This window comes from Gorilla gorilla, chromosome 11 (assembly GCF_029281585.2).
Source record: "Gorilla gorilla gorilla isolate KB3781 chromosome 11, NHGRI_mGorGor1-v2.1_pri, whole genome shotgun sequence".
Lineage (NCBI taxonomy): Eukaryota > Metazoa > Chordata > Mammalia > Primates > Hominidae > Gorilla > Gorilla gorilla.
The window spans coordinates 89,241,381-89,266,336 of NC_073235.2; the positions used below are offsets into that span (position 1 = coordinate 89,241,381).

A 24,956-nucleotide genomic window follows, 5' to 3' on the forward strand; every position below is an offset into this window, starting at 1 on the left:
TATATATATATATTTTTTCTAAAACACTGTCTATCCTTTTTGAAGGGTTCTTTTAAAAAGAAGAGTGAAAAACAAGCAATGGGGAAAGGATTCCCTATCTAATAAGTGGGGCAGGGAGAACTAGATAGCAATATGCAAAAAATTGAAGCTGGACCCTTTCCTTACACCTTCTACAAAAATTAACTCTAGATGGATTAAAGACTTAAACATAAAACCTAAAACCATAAAAACCCTGGAAGAAAACCTAGGCAATACCATTCAAGACATAGGCACGGTCAAAGATTTAATAACAAAAACACTGCAACAAAAGCAAAAATTGACAAATGGGTTGTAATTAAACTAAAGAGCTTCTGCACAGAAAAATAAACTATCATCAGAGTGAACAGACAACCTATAGAATGGGAGAAAATTTTTGCAATCTATCTGACAAAGTTCTAATATCCAGAGTTTACAAGGAACTTAAACAAATTTACAAGAAAAAATAAACAAATCATCCCATTAAAAAGTTGGCAAAGGACATGAACAGACACTTCACGAAAGAAGACATTCTTATGGCCAACACATATGAAAGAAAGCTCAACATCACTGATCATTAGAGAAACGCAAATCAAAACCACAATGAGATACCATCTCATGCCAGCCAGAATGATGATTATTAAAAAGTCAAGAAACAACAGATGCTGGTGAGGTTGTGGAGAAAAGGAAATGCTTATACACTGTTGGGAGTGTAAATTAGTTCAACCATTGTGGAAGATACTGTGGCGATTCCTCAAAGATCTAGCAGCAAAAATACCATTTGACTCAGCAATTCCATTACTGGGTATATACGCAAAGGAATACAAGCCATTCTATTATAAAGATACATGCACATGAATGTTCATTGCAGCACTATTCACAATCGCAATTGGTTGATTTGGGAATCAACTCAAATGCCCATCAATGATAGACTGGATAAAGAAAATGTGGTACGTATACCCCATAGAACACTATGCAGCCGTAAAAAGGAATGAGATCATGTCCTTTGCAGGGACATGAATGGAGCCAGAAGCCATTATCCTCAGGAAATTAACACAGGAACAGAAAACCAAGCACTGCATATTCTCATTTATAAGTGAGAGCTGAATGATGAGAAGACATGGACACCTGGTGGGGAACAACCCACACTGGGGCCTGTCTTGGGGGCAGAGGGAAGGAGAGCATCAGGAAGAATAGCTAATGGATGCTGGGCTTAATACCTACGTGATAGGTTGATCTGTGTAGCAAACCACCACAACACTTGTTTACCTATGTAACAAACCTGCACATCCTGCACATGTATCCTGGTACTTAAAATATATGTTCATGAAAAAGATTAAAAAATAAATAAGGAGAGTGAAATATCTATGGGAACATAAATAATATTTTATTAATTGGAAAATTATTTTGCAGTTTCCTTAACTCTATCTTTCAAGACAAGTAGGCTAATAAAATTCTGAATTGCTGACAAATATATTTGGCCATCCATCTTTATGTCAGAAACAAGACAAACTTTCATTCAGTTTTCAAATGCAGCTCATATTATAATTAACTCTGTTACTGTTTCTGAACTACATTTTATTAATTACTTTCTGTTTGTGATTAACCTCAATTTAATCATTTATTTAAATGCAAATTCTTTTCAAAGAATTTTGCTTGATATCTTCAATATTTGTTTCATAGACCTATGTATTCCATTATTACCATGACAAAAAATATCATGTGATTTTTTCCTTGTGACAGATAATAAAAATCAATATAGCATCAATAATTTTAAAAATATTTGAAAAGAAACTGAGCCATATAATTTAAAAATAAACAAAAATCTAAGGGTTACATTTTTTCAAATGAACATTTTGAAACAATAGTTACTTTGAAAACAGAGCAGATTTTAAATAATAGATTCTTCGATAATAGTGATTGTATCAAGAAATTTGGTAGTACTTATATAAGTTTCTTGAAAATAAAACATTAAGACCATTATAAATGTGACATAGCTGATAGTATTTCATTTTATTTTCATTTTATGTATAAGAAAACTCCTTTATGGAGTTTTTTAAGGTTTTTTTTCTATAGGTTTGTGGTAATTACTAGTGCAAGAAAAATGCAAAAAATACAGAAGTACCGGGGAGTAATCCCTGCATGTTATGTGCTACCGTGAAAAATATTTGAAAACAGTGACTCAAAGTAGGAAAAATCTATTTCCTTAATTTAAGTAAAACATTTGTAAAATCAGAGTAAAATAAGATAAAGGCTCTAAAAATTATTCATTATTTATAACATCCTGAATATATTCATGAAGACACCTAATGCTGTAAGTCATATAAGTAATAGAATCATTTCCTTTAAGTGTAGTGAGCTGTTTATAGGTAAGTAGGCAAATTCCAACAGAGAATTTTATATACATTTGTCAAGACTATGTGTGCTTTTTATGTTCTATATAAAACATTTTTTATAGTCAACATTCAAATATTTTCAGATAGTAAACTTTTTCACAATTGAACTCCTTCTATTATTAAAGATAGCTCAGTACTTTTTGTATTTACAGAGTGAGACACAGGCTGTCTTGATAGATGACTACATTTTCGTGTAATTTCCCCCATACAGTTATTATACCTTTTAGACAAACTAAGTTTAGCTGTGCTCCAATTGACAATAAGATTGAAATCCTCTGGAAGTAAAGTTGATCTCTTGTTGTCCTCTCTTATTTTAGTGGCAGGAGTCTTCTTTAGGTTGTGGTTACTACATTTACAGCCTTTGGTCATCTGGCTTTGACTAGTATGATATTTTCCACTGATGCATGGACTTTCCATTGCAGTGGGACATACAATATTCTTATGAACAATAGGAGGAAGCAGTGTTTGAGATGGTATTTTCCCAAATGATACAGTGGGTAAATCTTGAAGATACCTGGGAAAATGTTGGCTAATTTTATATTCATAGGTTAATTTTTTTGAATTTGAATTATCTAATTGGATAGAGCATAGATTATCTATTGTTATATTCTCATAGGCATCTTTTGGGCTTTGAGGTGTATTCAATTCATCAAAATTACACTGAGGTATGCTAGGTAAAATTCCAAGTCTATTTTGTTTTAAGACTAATCCAGTACCAGGAATAAAAAGATCTGGTTCTTTCTGCTTTGATAGATGAATGATGTCTCTGTTTGAAACAGACTGATGTGCTTGTCCATTCACTGCTGAATTTTTCCAAGTTAAAGGGTTATATATAGCTTGTCCATCAATAGGGCATGAATTGCACTTATGGAATAACCAATTGTCAATACACTTCCTGTGAAACTTTAAAAAAAGGTAAGCTAATCAGAACTATACCAATCTTGTTTATAATATTATTCAAGTAAATTTCCCCCAGTTTCATAATTTTATGATTAAAAATATTTAGCAAAATTGAAAAATAATTATTTATCAAGTTTTATGAAAATATTTTGAAGAAGTTAACTTCTAAATATAACTATGTGGGGACTGATTTCCATTTTCGATATGAAAATACAAAGACTTTTATGGATAGCATTTGTAATTTTGTTAAAAATTCTCTACTTAAAGCTATTCATTTCACTGCTACTTATTTCTAATGAAAATTATTTTAAAAGTCATAACCAACTGGGGTTGAAAATGGATCTGATAACAGTAAAATATAAAATAACAAATTAAGTTTTTGAAAATAAAACAATTAGCCATTTTAAGTAAGGATGACTCTAAAGCTTTATTACTGAAGCTTTGTTTGTTTACTGAAGCAACTTCATTTCAGAAAAAAAGTTGGTTATCAACCACTATATAGTTGCTTATCAATTATATAGTGATCAAGTAGTAGTATGCTGATTCTAATGAGTTCATGTGAAATAATAATTATGTCAACTTAGGCATTTCTGTTTCATCTTAAGAATCATAAAAATACATAGCAAAATATTAGTATTCTATAACCTTTTTTCTTTTTACAGATAACTTAAGTAGATAAAGGAATCTAACTTAAAGTACCATTTTATCTTTTCCTAGATAGTATATACAGAAATGAGTACTAATCAATATAAAGACATCCTCAGGGAGAAAGCTGCTTTCTCAGTAGTCTCTGTGGTAGTTCTTTCTATATGTGCTGTGCAGTGTGAACACCTCTGTACAGAGCACAACTCAAAAGTAAAAGGACAGACTTAAATTGTCACTTCATTTGTGAAAATTGACCCTACAGGGAAAGTAAAACTAAAATGATGTGACTTTTACCTTGTGAGTACATGGTAGCAATCTTGTATGTTGACCAAGATGAAATGCCTTCAAACAAAGTAGACACTGGTAGCCTGGAGCAAGCAGCTTACTATTCTTAGTAATCAGTTGGAGAGGCAGTGATCTTACAATGTGTTTTGGTGTGTAAACTTGGCTGAATGAGAATAAGCAGAGACATGAGTGTTTACATGTTATTATAGTTCAGGAAGTGATCAATAGCACAGGTAAATAGTCTCTATATAAGTAATGCAATCGAACCCTTGGTTTTCTTGAACTAAAGATAATAAATCTCATACATTATAAAGTTAAAAAAATCTATTTTTTTGATCCTGAACAATATGGATCCAACTTCATAAAGAACAAAGTTTTTGGCTGAGTGCGATGGCTCACGCCTGTAATCCCAGCACTTTGGGAGACTGAGGTGGGTGGATTACCTGAGGTCAGGAGTTTGAGACCAGCCTGGCCAGCATGGCAAAACCCCATCTGTAATAAAAACACAGAAAAATTAGCCGGGCATGGTGGCAGGTGCCTGTAATCACAGCTACTCAAGAGGCTGTGGCAGCAGTATCCCTTGGACCCAGGAGGTGGAGGTTGCAGTGAGCCGAGATCACGCCACTGTACTTCAGCCTGGACAACATAGTGAGACTTCACCTCAAAGAAAAAAAAAGTTTTAAGTAGTTGCATCAAATAAAAATGCTAACCTAAAATTTTTGAGTTTGAGTTGCACTTTAATGTCAATAAAATCAGACCATATACTCAAATTATAATATTTTAGTCTGAGCCAACAATTAGGCAATTCACTCTGTCTTCTGGTAGGAAGTGAAGTGTATGGTAAGCCACATTAAATATTCCAGGCTACTATGATAAATTGGTAGATCATAAGAGATAAGGAAATTTGTTTTCGTTTGGGGTATATTCTTACCACTTCAATACTGTTAGACTATGTTAATGTAACTCTAAAAGTACCAGCTCCATTTTTTGTACCAAAAATACTGACATAACTAAGATGGTATACTATGAATTAACTGCTATTTGACGCCACTGCAACTGGTAAAACAGACACAACAAATCTTTAAGAGAAAAAAAAGTTTGGTTAAAAGGTCAGATGCATTCCTATCATTCAGAAGTCATTCAGAACAAAGTTCAAATATATTCTTCAGAAAAGTTTGTACTTCTCATTACTCCACAGATATATCCTCACCATATTACAGAAATTGCTTTTACCAGGGTCCTCTAATTTCAATTAAAATGTATATTTTTAGTACTCTTTTAAGGTTGTTACCTACTGTTTCTTATCCTGAAATTCTCTTATTTATTCCGTTTTCTCTGCCTCAAATGTCTTTCTTCTGCTAATATTCTCCTTCTCAACTCCCTGTCCCCCAATATCTCCTAAGTCCAACCGTTAGTTATACAACTTAGCATTCTAACAGGATGAAGTATGATGCCTGTGCAGGGAAAATGGAGTTGCAAAGCCTTTGTGTAGGCTCATTTTACGCCCCACAAGAGCTCTGGTCTCCAATGTGTGTGGAGTACCCATGGGCATGGGCTATATATCAACTGAAGTTTGGATACAAACTTACATATACTTGTGTATGTATACATGTGTAGGGGTACAGGTGTATTATATGTATGTGTATAAATATATATTATATATATATTTAGTGAGAACAAGCACATTTTTTGTTTAGTTGATTCACTGAAATTATTATTTTTAGTTTCTATTTTATCCCATGCTTAAAAAGTCATGACCCAGCCACCCCATCACTGGGTATATACCCAAAGGATTATAAATCATGCTGCTATAAAGACACATGCACACTTATGTTTATTGCGGCACTATTCACAATAGCAAAGACTTGGAACCAACCCAAATGTCCAACAATGATAGACTGGATTAAGAAAATGTGGCACATATACACCATGGAATACTATGCAGCCACAAAAAATGATGAGTTCATGTCCTTTGTAGGGACACGGATGAAGCTGGAAACCATCATTCTCAGCAAACTATCGCAAGGACAAAAAACCAAACACCGCATGTTCTCACTCATAGGTGGGAATTGAACAATGGGAACACATGGACACAGGAAGGGGAACATCACACACCGAGGACTGTTGTGGGGTGGGGGGAGGGGGAAGGGATAGCATTAGGAGATATACCTAATGCTAAATGACGAGTTAATGGGTGCAGCACACCAACATGGCACATGTATACATATGTAACAAACCTGCACGTTGTGCACATGTACCCTAAAATTTAAAGTATAATAATAAAAAAAGTTGTCTCTTTTCTATGTGTTTCATAATGTACACAATCTTTTAATATTATACAACATGCTACATTTTCTTTTTTTTTTTTTGAGATGGAGTCTCACTCTGTCACCTAGGTTGGAGTACAGAGTTGCCACTTTGGCTCACTGCAACCTCCGGCTTCCAGCTTCAAGCAATTCTCCTGCCTCAGCCTCCCGAGTAGCTGGGATTACAGGTATGTGCCACCACACCCCACTAATTGTTTTTTGTATTTTTTTTAGTAGAGGCATGGTTTCATCATGTTGGCCAGGCTGGTCTCGAACTCCTGACCTCAGGTGATCCACCTGCCTTGGTCTCCCAAAGTGCTAGGATTACAGGCGTGAGCCACAGCGCCCGGCCTAAATTTTCTGTAATTGAACAGGACTATTGCAAAAGGTCTGGAGACCTCTCCACTAATAATGTTCTTAATCAATGTTCTGAAATATAACCAATCTGCTAGGCACTCTTCTTCCAACAGGGTGAAGTAGGGGGTAGAGAGAGGGGGAATGAAGCAAAAAAGACTTTCTTCCCCCAAAGGCCAATTATTTCAAATGCAAATTTCAAATATCTTTGAATCTGTTTTTTATTTAAACATAACTGATGTCAGTTTCAATTTTACATTTATGTCGATGATTATTTGATTACTGAGGAAACTACTGTATCCCTCATATCTAGTATAGTTTCTGGTCAAATTAAAAATAATAGATAACATTATTTGAATATTTATTGTGTTTGTTAACTCATTTCATACTCACAAAATTCCTGCAAGGTTGGTTTTAACCAATTATTCCCATTTTAAAGATGAGGAAAATGTGGCATATAGAAGTGAAGTAACTAGTCCACAAGTCACATAGACAATGTGTGGTTGAACTATGATTGGATTCAAGCAGCTTACTCTACAGCCCTGCTCTTCAACTGGATGGTACAATGCCACCTAGTATCTAAGTGCTTAATAATAATAATAAAGGAATAAATAAAACTTATTCAAATTGAAAAGTTATTCAAAGATTCTGTCATACAAGAAATATAAAATTTACTGGGAACCTCACCCTTGCTTTTCTTGAAAATGTGACATCTTTTCTTCTATCTCATTTTTAGTATCTATGTATTTTACAACTTCCTCTGCTCTTTTTTCTAGTGATCTCCATTTTTGGTTTCTTTTCTGTAATAGGTGAAAAGTAGATGTTACTTTGCAAAGTTGTGGATATTTTCATTTTGTGGATAAAAATTGGTTGCATATCAATAATGTGAATAATACACAATATTTTAAGCATATATATTATTTTTCAACATGTTAAAGTACTTACAAATTATTAGTCTCATATTGTATTGCATAGCTACTATAATGGCATTACTTTTTAAGGTAAAAAATAACAATAATTGTGTATGTTTTATTTTATCTTGTCTGGTAAGTAGAAGTTAGTGTTATTATTCAGCATCAGGAGATACTTTTTAAGTATACGGTTTAAATTATCCCAGTAAAATTCCATGTTTCATTATTGCTTATGTAAGAAAATTTAAGAGAAAATCATAAATCATAAATGTTTTGGTTTTACGTTATAAGCCAATTTGTAATGTTGAGAGCTTTTTAAAAACTAATGTTCAAGTTTGATGGCTATAATTTTGGTTCTGAAAATTTATTCATAATGTCATCAGATGTTTCTTATAGTATTAGATTTTATAAATTACCAGTGTAAGAACTGGTTGCTTTGTGCATCCTTATGAAAAAGAGTTCTCCTAAAAATATGGCTTTAGGTTTGTATTAAAAACCAATCAGCTCTGTTCCACAGTGTTATGTATTCTTCTTATTCTTACACTGACTTAGCTCTACAACAGGACAAATAGAAACACTGTATTAGATTCAAGATGGATACTGTACCTCACGAAATGTAAATGTGTGGGAAAGATGGCAGCAGCTATCAAAACATTCCTGGCATAAGTGATATTCTATGCATTCGGTACACCTAAAAATACAAAACATCAAAACACACAAGAAAAAAAATCCAATTATTGTGATGGTTTTGGGTGAAAAATTCTGACCAAAACTTCCTAGGAACAATCCAACCATGACAAGGTTCGTCTCAAGTCACACTGTGTATTAGTTTCCTGTTGCTGCTGTAAAAATTTACTACAAACTTAACTTAAACTGCGCAAATGTATTATCTTACAGTTCCATAGGATAGAAGTCTGAGATGAGTTTCAATGTGTTAAAACCAAGGGGTTGGCAGGGCTGTGTCACTTTTAGGGGGCTCTAGGGGAGAATCTATTTCCTTGCTCTTTCCATCTTCTAGAGTAGGGGTCCCCAACCCCAGGTGCTGACCTGGTCTGTGGCCTGTTCAGAACCAGGACATACAGCAGGAGGTGAATTGTGGGAGAGCAAATCTCCTCCTTCTGTCAGATCAGCGGTGGCATCAGATTCTCATAGGAGTGTGAACCCTATTGTGAACTGCACACATGAGAGATCTAGGTTGTGTGCTGCTTATGAGAATCTAATGCCTGATGATCTGAGGTGGAACAGTCTCATCCTGAAACCATCCCCCAATAACCCCCGTGGAAAAATTGTCTTCCAAAAAACTGGTCGCTGGTGCCAAAATGTTCGAGGACTGCTGTTCTAGAGACTGCCTACATTTATTAGCTTGTGACCCTTTTCCTCCATTTTCAAAACAAACAACGTAGCATCTCTCTGCCTTTCTTCCACAGTCACATTTCCCTCTGACTTTCTTGCCTCCCTCTTCTACTTTTAAGAACCTGTATGATTACACAAGTCTTATCCAAGCAATCCAGGATAACCTCTTTATTTCAAGGTCAGTGATTAGAAACCTTAATTTCATCTGCAACCTTAATTCCTCTATGACATACAAGTTCTGGGCATAAGGATGTGGTCGTTTTAGGAAGTCCATTATTTTGTCCACCACATGCCCCTTCCATGATCCCTTCTCAGACTACCTTAGCTTTCATTTACCTCTTTCTCTACATTCTTACAGGATGTACAGTCTATTAGATATTCTGTCATTTGATTATCCAGTGCTGCTTTCCAGTTGTTTCATGAATGCCAGAGTTAGAGTTGGCAGCATACTTCTTGAAAATAAAAATTATATTATTTTTTCCCCACAGAATGGAAAAAGGTAAACATATAAAAGATCTCAATGAAAACTATTGACAAGTCAAAAAAACCCACTTTCCATAAAAGCCCAATCTCAAGGTTATATTGTTTATAAAAATTTTGTCACAAGTAGAGGATTTTAAATTACTTGCAACATAATTTACCAAACTGAAAATATTCTGAGCAGTAGTCAAGTAAACTTATTATTCAAGTTATCAAATATTTAGAAGATTATTGCCATGAGAAATTTAAGAAAATATGTCCCTCAGACATCTTAAAAGAAGCAACTGCTAATTTATTCATTATTACTCTTTGTACATACAGGGAAGATTTTAATAATTAACACCAATGGGTTGGACAAATGGTGCCATTTATTCAATACATCAAAGTATGCTGGGCTAAAAAAAGTTAAGCATCTCTGTATTTTAACATATATCTAGCAATTTCGGAATTAACCTCTTAAAAGATGAAGTAGTTAAATTCTGAAATTCTGATGAAGAAGGAATGAAGAAACTTTCTAGTTAATCTTGTCTCCTACTCAATGTGTTCCTAAAAGAAATGGAAATAGTTTTTCAGACTGACGACTGAAATGTCAGTACTCAAGGGAATGGAAGATGGATGGAGTCACAAACATTGAAAATGCATTCTTTAATTTGTAAAAGAGAATGGAGACAGAGATGAGTAATTGTTAGCCAGATCCGTAGAGGAGAAGTTATGAGACAAGAAAAGATTCTCAAAGGGGAGTGTAGGGTCACTAGTGGGCAGGGGGCAGGATAGTGGGCCATGTGTTTACTTAGTAGGAAGAATAATGCCCCAGGACAGAAAGAGCAGTCAGAAAGCTCTGAGTGACAGGAGTGCACTGTCATCAACAACATACCTAAGCAATATTTGTACTAAAGCTGCCTGTAAACCATTTGGGGAACATTGATTGTAAGCACTGAGAATTTTACACTGTGGCCCTCACATGTCCTTGTTCCCTCACCTGTCCCAGCCCCCACTTTTACATGTGACCTTATCCCCTCCATGACTGGTCCTATCCACCCCTCTTGAGAAAACTTAAATGCCCATACGATGGCTGCTAATACCAAAGATCAAGTCCTTCCTTGTCCTGGAATCCTCTTTAACCAACATTCCTGAACCTAGCTGAATATCCCTTATTAAAAGTTTATAAAAATTCTGTACTTCCACCCCAAGTTAGAATCCTCCCTAGGAGCCTTCTCAGGCCAGCCATTTTCCAGTAAATACTTTTGTTAATAATCAACTTTCTTTTGTGCTACACATACAGAAAACAAAACTAAATTCAAAGGAGAAAGGTATAATTTGCTGTTGGATGTGATAATGTTTTACAGTTTTATGAGAGAGTTTTAATATATATATAAATTAAATTGGGCTCATCATAATGTAATTCAAGAAGGCTGAAAAATAAACTGATACATTTCAAAAAAATGTGACAAAGATTGAAATAATGTTTTCTTCTTAATGTACTGTTAACTTAAAATTTTAATTAAGAAAATAGAAATTTCCTAGGTATAGCAATTAATTTATGTTTTATCGTGAGAATTGTAGGAAAGTTTGGGGGTTACTCACAGCGAAAATTGTTTGCTCTAATAATTACTATGTTTTTGTAGTTGTTGAAGTATAAGATATGAAAGAAAACAAAACCTGTACTCATTGCCATTTGGAGTAGGGGGGACTGGATTAAATATTCAGTCAATCTAGTCAATGTCCCTCTGGCCCAATCTTTGGAATTTTTGGCAATGACTTCAAAGGTAGTTCAAAGAAAGTTACAGAGGGTGAGAGATCCAGCAAGGCTCTAAGCTTGGAAACTTATGTAGGCTAAAGCCACCTATCCTGTGTCCAGAGCTTCTAGGATGGGGTGCTACTTCAGACCCAATCTGGACCAGAGCTCAAACCAATACCCTTGAACAGGAGAAGAAAATAAAACGATTGGAGTTCCTGAGATACTGGACTGAGATAGAAGTCAGTCTGTGAGTCCTAAATAAGCAGTTGTCACACAAGTCAAACAGTATATGGAGGAAGAGGGAGGCTACAGAACGGGTACTCTAATGCTCAAAGTTTCCTGATGTAAAAAAATAAAAAAGAACACATGCTTATAATTTATGGATAACACTTACTTATAACACTTCCCCTCAACTGGAAACTGTTTGCAGTTATTGCAGGGAATCCCAAGGTGTTTGTCCAGTCTCTCTTTTTCTGCTGCAGCTACAAGTTTGCTAGAGTTTTTGAATTCCTCCAAAATCAGTTTTAATGGTGCAAACTCTTTCCTGCACAGAGGACATTTCAACATGGAAGTGTTTGATGTACTCTGATAATTAGCTAAGATCTTCATGCATTTTATATGAATACTATTGCCACAGCCAAACCTATGAGAGATAAAATTGAAGTTTACCATTTGTATAGAGCAGTTTTACATATCCATTGTATATATATATTACATATATATTTATATAAATAAAATTTCCTGTGCTACCATCTTTATTCCACAAAAAAATAGATTCTGAACTGATTTTCAGCTATAGCTTGATTACACACACACACACACTCACTCATTCTAGTAATCTATCATCTTTAATACATCAGAATTCCAAACTTAAATTTTCCTTCATTCCAATGAAATGGTGAAAGATTTTGCATCATTAAAGTATTTTCATTTGTAAAGTGAGAATGAATATAGGCTTAACACAAAGGAAAATAATAATAATTATTATTTTAATAAAATGCTTCACTGAGAGCAGGGGTGCCACCATACTTTTCCAGAAGTCACACAATACATGGTAGTACCAAAGAAATATCTGCTGAGAGAAATGCCATTTTGGAAAGTAGTTAATAATTTTACAATATGCAATAGAAGCAGACACATGAACAACTACAGTGTGGACAAAAGTTTTGTTAAATTATCAGAAGAAAAAAGAATGATCAGGAGAAAAAAATTGCAATGGAAAATGACTGTCCAAATTTTTCAAGTCCAACTTTATAGTGCTGTGAAGAAAAGTATGAACATTAGACTCTCAATAAAGATTTAAAGTATAATAAAAATAAAATAAAATAAAATAAAATAAAATAAAAGTAGACAGCTGATCCAAGGTCTAACAAAACAAGAATTGGTTATGTAGACAGAATGAAAGGGATGAGAGAAATATTATTGTTGGCATTAATGAGTAAAAAAAAAAAAGATTTGTGCATATGTGAAAATTGAATTATTTAGGTTTAAAGATAGAATTTTGAAAAACTGAAAATAATTTTTGTAATTTCAAAGTAAAATAATCTTTACTTTCAGAAAAGTCTTTATAACTATAATAAACCATCACATTTATTCATGTGTATAAAATAAAAACACAGAAATTACTCTACTCTTGTTACTTAAGGTGGGAAGAGGAATAATTGTGGAATTATGTTTCAGTTTTTACTCTTGTAGTGTAGCTCAGAAAGATTTAGAGTAAGAGCATATATTTAGCTCAAAACATATATATACACACACATATATATGTTGCTTCCTAACATATGTTATATATTATATATTTCTATGATATATATTTATATATTATAGATATTATATTTATATCATAATATATTATAATATATTTATATTATATATATTATATATATGTGTGTGTTAGCAAATAAAAGAATGTTAATTAAGTATAAATTAGCAGTAGGTAAAGTTGTCTGTTTTTTCCCTATCATGTCTCCTAAGGCAATAAATCAGAAATATGTTTTAGAATTTTTAATTAGTTTTAAGAATCTAAAGAAAAAGTACATCACCTGCAAAAGGTGACAGGAAGCTTTTTCTCTAAAAGTAGCTCTTGACAAATAGAGCAGATATCCTCCGAATCAATTTCCTTCTGTTTAATGTACCCATCTTCTTCAACATGTTCATTTTCGTCATTTGTTCCTGGTTGGGGAGTTTGAACTCGATGTATCCCCCGAAGCAAGTCACTTATCTCTCTTTCTCCAAGACCCAATTGTAAAGCAGCTAGTGAAAAATCCCAAAGTATTAAAATCCAGTCACAAAATTGGAGCTACAGAGAGGTAACAACTTATGCCGAAAGTTAGAATTTTCTTTCAAATACCAGAGAGACAGTTTTGATTGAATTATCACACTGACATTGACCACTTCTTTACATTTTTTTCAGAGCCAAAATGTCAGAAAAGAGTCATTTAAAAAAAAATAAAAATTATTATTTTTTCTTGTAACTAAAAAAGAGTCAATGCAAACAGTGCACTTGAATATGATAGTGTTCATCCTTGGATTGGTGTTACAATCATGTCTTATACTTCGACCTGTTCACTAGTCCATAAACAAATATTTTGTCAACATATAAGAATATTAAAATAAATGGGACATGAATACATGAGGAGGAAACTGATATCCGAGTAGCTACTGTAATTATTTGTTAGATGAATAAGTGAATTAAATAATAATGGAAGAGCAAGACTTAATTAATTGTGCCTATTTTCTGTTTCTATTTTGTGTACCTACAAAAGAGTGTCTCATTAGTCTTATCCTCAACAGATTTGGTCAGTGTTTCTCAGGACAATCTATTAGTTACTATATTGCTTGCACCACTGGGATGTGCATTTTTTGAATTCTGTATTTTCTCCATCCTGCAATCCTTAAAGGAATGATGTTCTAAGTGCCTATAGTATTGATCAGGGAATCCTAGATTCTTCATTCCTTGGCCCATCCCTTTGCTGCTTCCCCCTTCCATCTCCTACTCCTGAACATGCCATAATTTAAATGCTAGTTGTTATCTGTCCCCTGCCTTCTATTGATTTTATGTATCTTTTTAATATATATGAATTAAAAATTATTTCCAAGATAATGAAATGCTCTGTTTTTCTGGAAAGACCCCCACAACTAAACACTAAAATACTGAAAACATCACAGTTACATTTCAATACAGAAATCGCAGTTCCCTGTCTGAGGTGTTATGGCAAGTGGACTGTGGGAGGGCATCATACATTAATTAACCATTACTTTGGGGAAGAAGGGCTATTTGTCACAAAGACACAGCAACATCTGCTCTCTAAAAAAGGAGAGAAAAATAAAGAACAAAATATTGTGCTTTCGGGAATAAAGATGCACTGGGGCAGCAGAAATACTGAAGAATAAAATTTCATAAAAGAAGCTGGCCACAAACTGTTCTGTGTGGTAAAATGTGAATTGGAAAATAAAAGGAAGAAACAAACTCTTCTAAAGTGAATTTGGAAAAATTAATGTATAAGACTATGCAGGAATATTTTGAAAGAGAAGAGCAAGACAGCTAACCGGGACTGACATCACAATGTGTTGTACAAGTAATAAATGTAATAATATATGAGATGCTCTAAATAATAAACATTGTTAAACAAAGAGGAAAAGAAGGATTATCCAATAACTGTTACCGAGATAACTGGGTGGCAATATGGAGAAAATTAACTCAAACCAAATACCAACCTCCAACTTATACCAAAACAACTACACACTGGTGCTATTATATAATAAAGAACAAAAATAATAAAATGAGCAGAAAAAACTCCAAAGGACTATTGATACTATGGAAGAAAGACAATTTTTAAAGGGTTGAAACAATAAACATGAAAAGAACAGATGATCCAATTTAATAACACAAAAACTCCTATATGTAACAAAATTTAATAAAGCCATAGAGAAAAAACTTATAGCAGATTAGAAAAACATTTGAAAAAAGTAATGCTCATAATAATTAAGAAATGTTTGCAGTTTTATCCTAATAAATAGCCAAAATACAATTCACATAAAACACAAATAGTAAACAAGGCAGTGGAAGATGTTCAATTTTATTTGCATCAAAGGCAAATGAGTTAAAATAAGAATAAAGCACAGACACTAAAACTCACCGAATAAACACTAATAAACGTTACTATTTGCTTGCCTTATGTTATTTCTTTCGTATTTAAAAAAGTTACTTGAAGGCATTTTAGATCTTCCATAAAGGAATGTTAAATAAATATACCAGAGAATAGAAACTATTTTCTTATTTAACTTACCAGGCATGGATAGATTACTTTGAACCTTGTATCTGGTATTTTTCCTGCTTTGTGTGGCTTTCTTTCCAAAATTATAGAAATATTACTAACATGGCAAAATATTTCTATGTGTCTTTATTTTCATATTTCTTAAATATGCTGTTAATATCTTTCTTTGTATGCTTAAGTACTATAGTTAAAATGTGCCAAAAACATGAATCCAAAAAACAAATAAAACTTAAAGAAATTGACATATTGCTGAAATCACTGTAAATCAGCAAAAGTATTCTGAAAACATATTTGGCAATACATGGGGGGGGGAGACATAAAAATATTAACACTTCTACTCCAAAACACAGTAAGACTTTAGGCTAAGGAAATATTTGAAAAGAACAAAAAGCTTCACGTACAAAGAATATAACAAGCAGTTAGAAATAAATGCCTAATAGTGGAAGAATGTTAAATTGCTTATAATATACCATATTTAGTGAAATATTAGCTAGCCTTTAATGACTTTCATTACAGAGATTATATAGCATGAAAATATAAGGTAACAGTGTGATAAAAGCAGAACACAGAATTCTGACAGGCTGTTAGGCTGTTTTACAATATATATAAAATCATAAAAGGAAAATAGAAAATAAAAAGTTTGCATCTTTCTGGTGAGAATTTAGAAAAATTTCCTTTAATGAGGTTTTAATTTTATTCATAATTATTTAATTCCAAAAAGACGATAGTATTCACTAGTTATTGTATTTAAAAGGAACTATCAGGTGGTAAATCTAGCTTTTGTTGGGAAAATGTTTGTGAAAAAGAGAATGTTCAGTGTTCAAAAATTAACATTTTTCATAATAATATTCCCATATAATCATTTTTGTCGGTCTTCGAAAAGAGAGTCTCAGGTTTCTTATATGCAACACTGGAATGTAGATAATTGCTTCCAGACTCCTTTTAGAAAAGAATCTCTGAATGATGTTCAAAACATTCCTCTTCCATTACAAGTAACATTCCCTCCACACTTATTTAAATGCTATACATAATCCCAATGAGTAATTATTTATAGTTTTCTTTATTTTTATGTATGTTTATCCTAGCTTTAATTTAAATGATAAATTCTAAGATCACTAAGACTTTCTTTGAATATTATTAGTCTCTAGTATTACATTGTACACATGGGATTTTCTCAATGCTTACTAATTAAAATTTCTTTTAAATACAAGACATAAAACATCTTTATTTCAGAAGGAAATATAAACTCTCAAATTATATAGGATTAATTTTAAACATTAAAAAATTCCCTACTGTAGACTGAATGGTTGCTGTCTTCGATAAGTGCAAAGAATAATAATACAACGTAATATATTAAATTGATCAATACAAAATTGCTGTGTTTGCAGATAAAAGACATTCATATACTAGCAATACATATGATTCAATTTATAAAAAGCACCTAGCAGAGCTCCTGGCTAATATGTGGTACAATAAATATTTGTTGAATTTAATTGGGTAGAACTGCACTGTTGAATATGGTAGCCATTAGCCACAGGTAGCTATTGTGTACTTGAAATTTGACGAGTGTGACTGACAAAACAAATTTTAAATTTTGTTAAATTAAAAATTTAGTTTTTAACTTAAAGCTGATAATCTATAGTTACAGAAAAATGTATAAGTATGTAACAATTTGGATATGTGAATCTATTTTTCAGCTAAAAATTTTGAGGAAGTCTATATATAGATCAAATATTTCCATTGAAAATATAGTGTCAGAGTTGAGATCTACTGTAAGTATAACAAACATGCTAGATTTTGAAGACTTAGTATAAAAAAAGTAAAATAGTTCATAACTTTTATATTGATTACATGTTGACACAATAATATTTTGATGTACCGGGTTAAGTTAAAATACATGTTAAAGTTACTTCCCTGTTTCTTTTTACTTCTTATAATATGGCTACTAGAAAATTACATATGTATGTTATATTTCTATTGGACAGCCTCAGTATTGAAGCTTGTGAAAATGATATGGAAGAATAGTGTAGAGAATAAGACTTTGGAGAGAGGGTCAACATTTAACTTCAGTGAATACAATGGAGAAGTCAAAAAGAAAACAATATGTATAAAACCATACAACCTAGTCATCACGGATGAAGGGACTGAGAGAGAGGCTTAAGAAGAGGCTGACATTTTAGAAAGAATCTGCCTATCTAGAAGGTGAAAGACAAAGTGCAAAGTTCAGGCATTGGAAACAAGGAGGCTACACAGAATGGTACTAAGGGCTGAGGAAAGTGGAACAAAGGTAAGAATGAGTATGGAGAAATAGAAACACTTGAGAAATATGTAGGATGTAAAACAAGCAGGATTTGTGGTATGGGTAGATATATGGCAGAAGAGGACGAGAGAGAAAAAAATCAGAGAGAATATCAAGGTTTACAGCTTTGAAGAGAAAATAAAAAGGAAAGCCAGTATGTGAGGTAGGGAATCTAAGAGGGGAGCACAGATGGAGAAATCAGTATTTAAGATGCCCATGGGACCTCCAAATTGAGCTGCCCAGAAAGCAACGGGAAATCCTGGTCTGCTGGTAAGATTGGGAATCACTGATACAGAGTTAACAGTTGGAGACACGGAAAATGGGAGACATTTCTAAAAAAATATGTAGAGTGAAAAAAGAGAAAATCCCTGTGAAACACTAATGGTAATTTATTATCTGGTATAATTTTTAAAATATGTCTACTGTGATTGTAATTGTATAATAGCTAGGGGGAAATAAACTTGCCTAAATAAAACCAATTCTTTCTGAATAGAAAAAATTTAAAACTAATTATCACTTTAATTATTCATGAATATCAGAAACATTTATTAATACTTTTAAAAATGCAGTTGTTAGATGGGTCCAGTATTGGTCAAACAATTCCTTAACTGCAGTTAACCCTTTGACAATGACAGTATCTTTATTATAAGATGTACAAATTTAAGTGACCTGTATTGCAATTATTTTTCTTTCTCTCTTATTTTTGAGAACTCTGGAATTTAAACTTATATAAATATATAACTGACTCTAAACTCAATTTAAGTACTCACTTAAAAACTACATTTTACTCTGCTTTTGTTTAGCAAAACAATTTCATTCAGCAAACATTTTTGAATAAAATAATGTGCCATGCCAACAGTCTATTTCTGGGATCTAAAAAAATCACATTTGCTATTTTTCTCACAATTAAAATAATTTTAGACACAGAAACCACTGTAACCTTTTCTTAGAATACGTAAATGTTTTCCTACTTAATAACTGGCCATTGTTTCATACCTGTTTTTATTAAGTGCCTATGAGTTTGAAAATGACATATAAAGTTACATTTTTTTAAAGATGAAAAATGTTCCAAGTGTCTTAAGTTTAAGAAGCTGAGCTACTGATAGTTACCAGATTCCCTAGAAAAGTAACCATCTAAATTTAGAAAATGTTAAATAAAACATTCTTATATTTGTTAACTTCAAAGTAGTAAACTAAAAAAAAAAAACAAAAAACCCAAACCCCAAAACTTACATTCATGGTTCCTTGGAAGCTTGAATTTTTTCAACAAGACCCTAACATTCACAAGTAGAAAAAAAATCAAGACATTTATTTTTGACATAAACTCAAAAGACATTTAAAAATATTTAGAATAGAAATTGAATTATAAGATTTATATTATGGAAAGTGTTATGAATATACTTAAAAATCATCAATTTTCTGTTATAATAGTTGTTAAACTTATGTTTTAAAATAAGCATATGTGAAAAAAGTATGATTAATGAAAACAAATGACATTTGGTGTGAAGAGATATGTCAGAGTCCATGTATTTCTTATGACATACAGTTATTCAAAGGGAAAGGATAATGAGGGGATTTAGGTTTTTTATGGTACTGCCTTCAAACTTCTCTGGAAAGGCAGTAATTTTCTGGATAGTGTACCAAATGGCTGTTTTCCTACATATACCTCTCTAACGCATGATATAAAATTTTTTTTTTTAATTTTACCAATTAAAATGGAATGCGACTTTTTAAAAAATGTGGGAAATGCCTATTAAATTATTATTCAAAGATACTAAATATACTTTAGTATATGAAGCACTTTGATTATATTTCCATTTACTTAATGGTTACAATATTGTACAACATGAGTTATATAATAATCAAAAGAGAATACCCTTCCCCTGACATAAAATGAAAATGGAAAAAAAACTATTTTAAATATAATCATAATACCAAATTGTAAGTTGTGAAAGGACCATATTTTATCTTTATGTCAACTAGAGTAAATAACTTGTGTTACTAGATGCTTAATAAAAAGCGATCAAAATAAAAGAGCAGAAAACTTAGTAAAAACATTAGAAATAATTATATAACATTTTTTACTTCTAAAGAAAAGCACTAGAAATGTGAAAGTAAGTCATAATCTTTTCTTAATTTCTTATTTTTTCATGTTAACTATCAAATAAATTAAAATAATATTAATAATTTGTTAGTATGAGTATAGGTAGGCAAAACAAAATGAGTTGGTTTGTATTTAAGCTTAAGGAACTTTTTTTTCATTTCTAAAGGTCAATTACCCTACAAATAGATTCTCACACTAGAGGAAAAATTTCAGATTTAATAGACATAATCTTCAATAGAGTTCTACTTCTATCTTGAAAAATTTATAGTTAAAGTCAACAAAATTATACACTGGGGAAATGACATCCTATTCAATAAATGGTGCTGGGAAAATTGCAGCCATATGCAGAAGAATAAAAGTGGACTCATAACTTTCACCATATACAAAAATTAACTCAAGATGGATTAAAGACCTAAATGTGAGACCTTAAACTACAAAAACTCTTGAAGAAAAACTAGGAAACTCTTCTGGACATTGGCCTGGGCAAAGAATTTATGATCAAGTCTTCATAAGAAAATGCAACAAAAAGAAAAATAGTTTAATAGACTTAATTAAACTATAAAGCTTCTGCACAGCAAATGAAACAATCAACAGAGTAAACAGACAACCTAAAAAATGTTAAGAAATATTTGCAAACTACATATTTGACAAAGAGCTAACATCCTGAATCTATAAGGAACTGAAACAACTCAACAAGAAAAAACCTAATAACCTCATTACAAAGTGGGCAAACGACATGAACAGACATTTTTCAAAAGAAGATATACAAGTGGCCAACAAACATAATAAAATGCTCAACATCACTAATCATCAGAGAAGTGGAAATTATAACCACAATGAGATATCATCTTATACATGTCACAATGACTATTATTAAAAAGTCAAAAAACAACAAATGTCGATAAGGACCTGGAGAAAGGGGAATGCTTATATACTATTGCTAGGAATGTAAATTAGTTCAACCTTTATGAAAAATAGTACGGCGATTTCTCAAAAAACTAAAAATAGAACTACCATGACCCAGCAATCCTATTCCTGGGTATATGGCTACTGGGCAAGAAATCATTATATCAAAAGATAGCTGAACTCATATGTTTATCACAGCACTATTCACAACAGCAAAGATACGGAATCAACCTCAGTATCCATAATGGGCATAAAAATATACCACATTAATAAAATGTGTTTATATATATATATATATAATGTAATAGAACTCAGCCATAAAAATTAATGAACTCATGTCTTTTGTAGCAGCATGGATGGAACTGGAGGCCAATATCCTAAGTTAAATAATTCGGAAATAGAAAGTCAAATACTGCATGTTCTCAGTTGTAAGTGAAAGCTAAACAATGGGTCACATGGACATATAGAGTGAAATAAGACATCAGAGACTACAAAAACTGGGAGGATGGGAAGGGAGTAAGGCTGAAAAATCACTTATTGGGTACAATGTTCACTATTGGGGTGATTAGTACACTAAAAGTCCAGACTTCACCACTATGCAATATATGCATGTAAGAAACCTGAACTTTTTATAAAAAATAACCTGAACTATTTATAAAAATACATGAACATTTAAAGTGATTCATAGTCAAATGTTAACTGAAAAGGAAAATATTTTGAAACTTGACTGCCATAGGCCAATACGGAAAAGGTGAACACTTTCAACCTACATATACATGTAGAAAATGGAACATTTGATATTCAAGAAAACGTGATTTTGGAAACACAATTTGTGGAAGCACAGCAATATCTCAAATGAACCATATAATTATCAGCAGTGATGGGATCAGGATGTTTCCCCCGTTTTATAGTTAGATTTCACATTTGTACATGAGAATCTAAAATTGATTTTTTTCTATTTAAAAGCATTAACATTATAAAATGGTTCTCAATTTAAATGTTATTCAATTTTCAGAATAAAATGAAATACTGAAAAATTTATTGGTAAGCTATGACCATTTTAACTTTATATTCCCCAAACACCAAATTTCTTTAATTTTGTTGTTATTGAAACCATGAAAAAGGCAAAATATTTAACACACCAAGATGTTCCTTCATGGAAGATCTTCATTGAAAAGTCACTTACCAGCAGATATGCTTACAAAGTTCCCCTCCTTTCAGAAATGTGGAACAGTTACAAACGTGAGGATTTCCTAGAAAAACCTTTAAAGGAAAAATGCATACTTTAAAAGACCAGTAAAATTTGAGAGTTAGTGCAAAACTGAGTTAATAAAAGAGATTTGAAGAGGTAATTTAGTTTAGGTGATTCAAAAAGGTTGAATAGATTCTACTGGAGAATCTTAATTCTTGATACTAGTCTCTAGGCTGATTTTTCATTTCATTATTTATCTTTGTTAGCAAATTAACAAATCAGGATGGTTTTAAAGTGACCTGTCCTTAGGCAGGTGAAAATAAATCTAATTCCCAAAGTCAGAGAAGAAAAAAAGCAAATATCAACCCATAAATTCCTCACTGTAAGGAAATTCTACTTTGGGGTGGAGCTAAGCACCTTTTGAAAGGTAGCTCATTTTGGATTTTTGTTTGGTGCATTTGAGTCGGTGAATTTATTTAATTTTATTCAAGAGGACAAAATTTATTCACCAAGACTAGTTTGGCTAAAACAATTAAATACAGTAAGTATTGAAGCAACGAAGTAAAAAAAGATGCTTTAAATAAGCACAGACTAGTAAATTGCATTCAATTCTTAAACTTCACGGCACTAACGTAAAATTTTGTAAGTCAACTCCTAGGAGGTAGTGCAGTGGCTAATTTTTGAGTGGTTAAGGATGGGATATGCAATTATGAAATATCTGTGGTCTTTCAGTAAACTTGAATTTTTATTCATTAATATCTTTCCAAGGTATTGCCATTTAAACCATCCTTTAAATAGGGCCTTCATATAGTTTCAGAGTGAGCAAAGAGTAAAGGGAAACCTATTTATTTATTTAAAAAATATTTACAGTATGCTAGCAGATTGTAGAATTTTCATTTCGTTTGATTTACAGGACTAAGGACCACTAACAACAGATCCAAGAACACATGTAATGCAAACCAGATATTCATATAAAGCCTCTGACATTTTCAAGCCTAAAGATCAAGAGCCACCATCTTTTACAAGAGTTGCAGTTTGGTCTTAACCTCCAAAAAAGAAACTTCTAATAAATACTATTTCCTTCTGTAATTTCACGTATTTTAGAGTCTGGAACACTCGTGGGAAGGCGCTTTCGGGGGTGAGGCAGCAAGTATCCGCAGAGATTGTGATGGTGGCTACGCACATTGGGTATGCCAGTGGGGGAACCTGGTGGGCGGGGATGATGGCCAACTGGGGGCGGTAGGGGCGGTAGTTACTCGGAAATCCATGTATTCCGGGTCCTCCTCCCTCAGCAGGAAGCCAGTGGGGCCCATCTCTCGTAGGAGGTAGATGCTGCTACTCAGCGCCTGGTCTTGGTGCCAGCTGAGCCTCTCGCTCAAGTGTCTTCGCCTTTCAGAGGACTTATAGCCTCGGCGAAGCATGCTGGGTGCGGGCGGAGGCGGCCCCTCTGCTCGGCTCACTGAGGCGCCAGCCTGTCTCCAAGACAACGGCGTGCAGGCTGGTTGCCTTGGTGACGGTGGTTGGGCTCGGGGTGTCCCGGTGTGCCCTGCGCCGAAGAAGAGCGGGCGACAAAGGTGCGGGATGGCATGGATTCCGCAACTCGCCCCAGCCTCCACTGCGTTTGGAAGCGACGCCCTTGACTGAGGAGTGTTTTTAATAATCATCTGGCCGACTTGGAAGCTGGAGGCCGAAGGCATAGCTGTCAATTTTCTTGCGTTCCTTCTGCTTCCTCGGGGCAGAGATGGTGAAATCTACTTGTTAGGACAGTTGCAAACCCGATTGCAGTCTGGGCTCTGGATGCTGAAATTATCCTGTGATGATTCATCATCTTTAACAGAAAGCCGAGGTTACAGAGCCCAGAGTGATGTTTGACGTTCCACAATATTCCACGAACATTTTCTGATTGCTCACTATGTGCATAGATTGACTGAGTCTCTGGGGGAAAGATGTAGAAGACAGGAGTTCTAAACCCTAGGAAGTGCATCACCGGTAGTGGCGCCGGCTGTAGTCCCAGCTACTTGGGAGGAAACCAGATCCTTAAGTCATTTCTCTCTGCCTCTCTCTCTCTCTGTCTGTCTGTCTGTCTGTCTCTCTCTCTCTCTCTCTCTCTGTGTGTGTGTGTGTGTGTGTGTGTGTGTGTGTGTGTGTGTGTGTGTGTGTGTGTGTTGGAGGGGAAATGGTCTTCCAAGTGAGGGAACATTTTTTAATTGCATGTTTGGGTAGGGGTGGGTGTTGGGGGTGGGTGTTGGGGTTGGTACAGCCAGAATGGTGGATGGTGGTACATCCTGAATGGTGGCACAGAATCCATTGACTATGGGTACATGAAACTTACAAATCTGTATACTAAGGAATAAGAGTTTCAAGGTATGCAATGTTTGTACCTCCAATAATTTAAATTGTCTCTGAGGTTTGTTTACCGCGTTTTAGGGGGAAAACTGTAATAAAGTATGGGTCAACATTTTGAGTCATAATTACTGAAAAAAGAAGCCACATTACTAGAATCTCTATAGGAAATTGAAAGCAGGAGATAACACTACTTGGAGGTCCAGTAACCTTTGCCTTGGTGGCCAAAGATAGAGCATATTTGTCCTATTTTATCATGGGCAGAAATCATAACTAGATTATGTCAACAGCAGGAGAGTTCTCAGAAAATGGCAGAGGCAAAAGATGAAAGAAGATGATGGTAATGGCGGCTTTCACAGGTGAGACACCTGGATAAACATCATCCAACCCTTAAAATCTTAGGTCTAAGGTCTAAGGTTTTAATTTACTAAATTTTATTTTTATTCTCCTAT

At 33.4% G+C, this 24,956-nt stretch overlaps 1 protein-coding gene across 1 annotated transcript; it reads right to left on the reverse strand.

Annotated features, from left to right (window-relative positions):
* Positions 1–273: 273 nt before the first annotated feature.
* On the reverse strand, positions 274–23,620 carry ZSWIM2 (zinc finger SWIM-type containing 2). The gene is made up of 9 exons (XM_004032930.4): positions 23,418–23,620; positions 22,156–22,232; positions 19,193–19,233; positions 13,426–13,636; positions 11,778–12,026; positions 8,419–8,503; positions 7,589–7,701; positions 4,251–4,404; positions 274–3,314 (listed from the first exon to the last, which is right to left on the reverse strand). Exons 1-9 carry the CDS (start codon positions 23,580–23,582, stop codon positions 2,508–2,510), a joined length of 1,902 nt encoding a protein of 633 aa, XP_004032978.1. The 5' UTR covers positions 23,583–23,620; the 3' UTR covers positions 274–2,507.
* Between the last annotated feature and the right edge of the window lie 1,336 nt (positions 23,621–24,956).

What these genes read in the sequence shown, in the direction of transcription:
- ZSWIM2 (XM_004032930.4), bottom strand. Translation starts at nt 23,582, where the DNA reads ATGCTTCGCCGAGGCTATAAGTCCTCTGAAAGGCGAAGACACTTGAGC. An exon ending in CTTTGTAAGCATATCTGCTG is followed by an intron (nt 19,234 to 22,155) that starts GTAAGTGACTTT and finishes TGTGAATGTTAG; the next exon opens with GGTCTTGTTGAAAAAATTCA. An exon ending in CATTTTCAAGAAAAGCAAGG is followed by an intron (nt 4,405 to 7,588) that starts GTGAGGTTCCCA and finishes ATTCTCATTCAG; the next exon opens with CCAAGTTTACACACCAAAAC.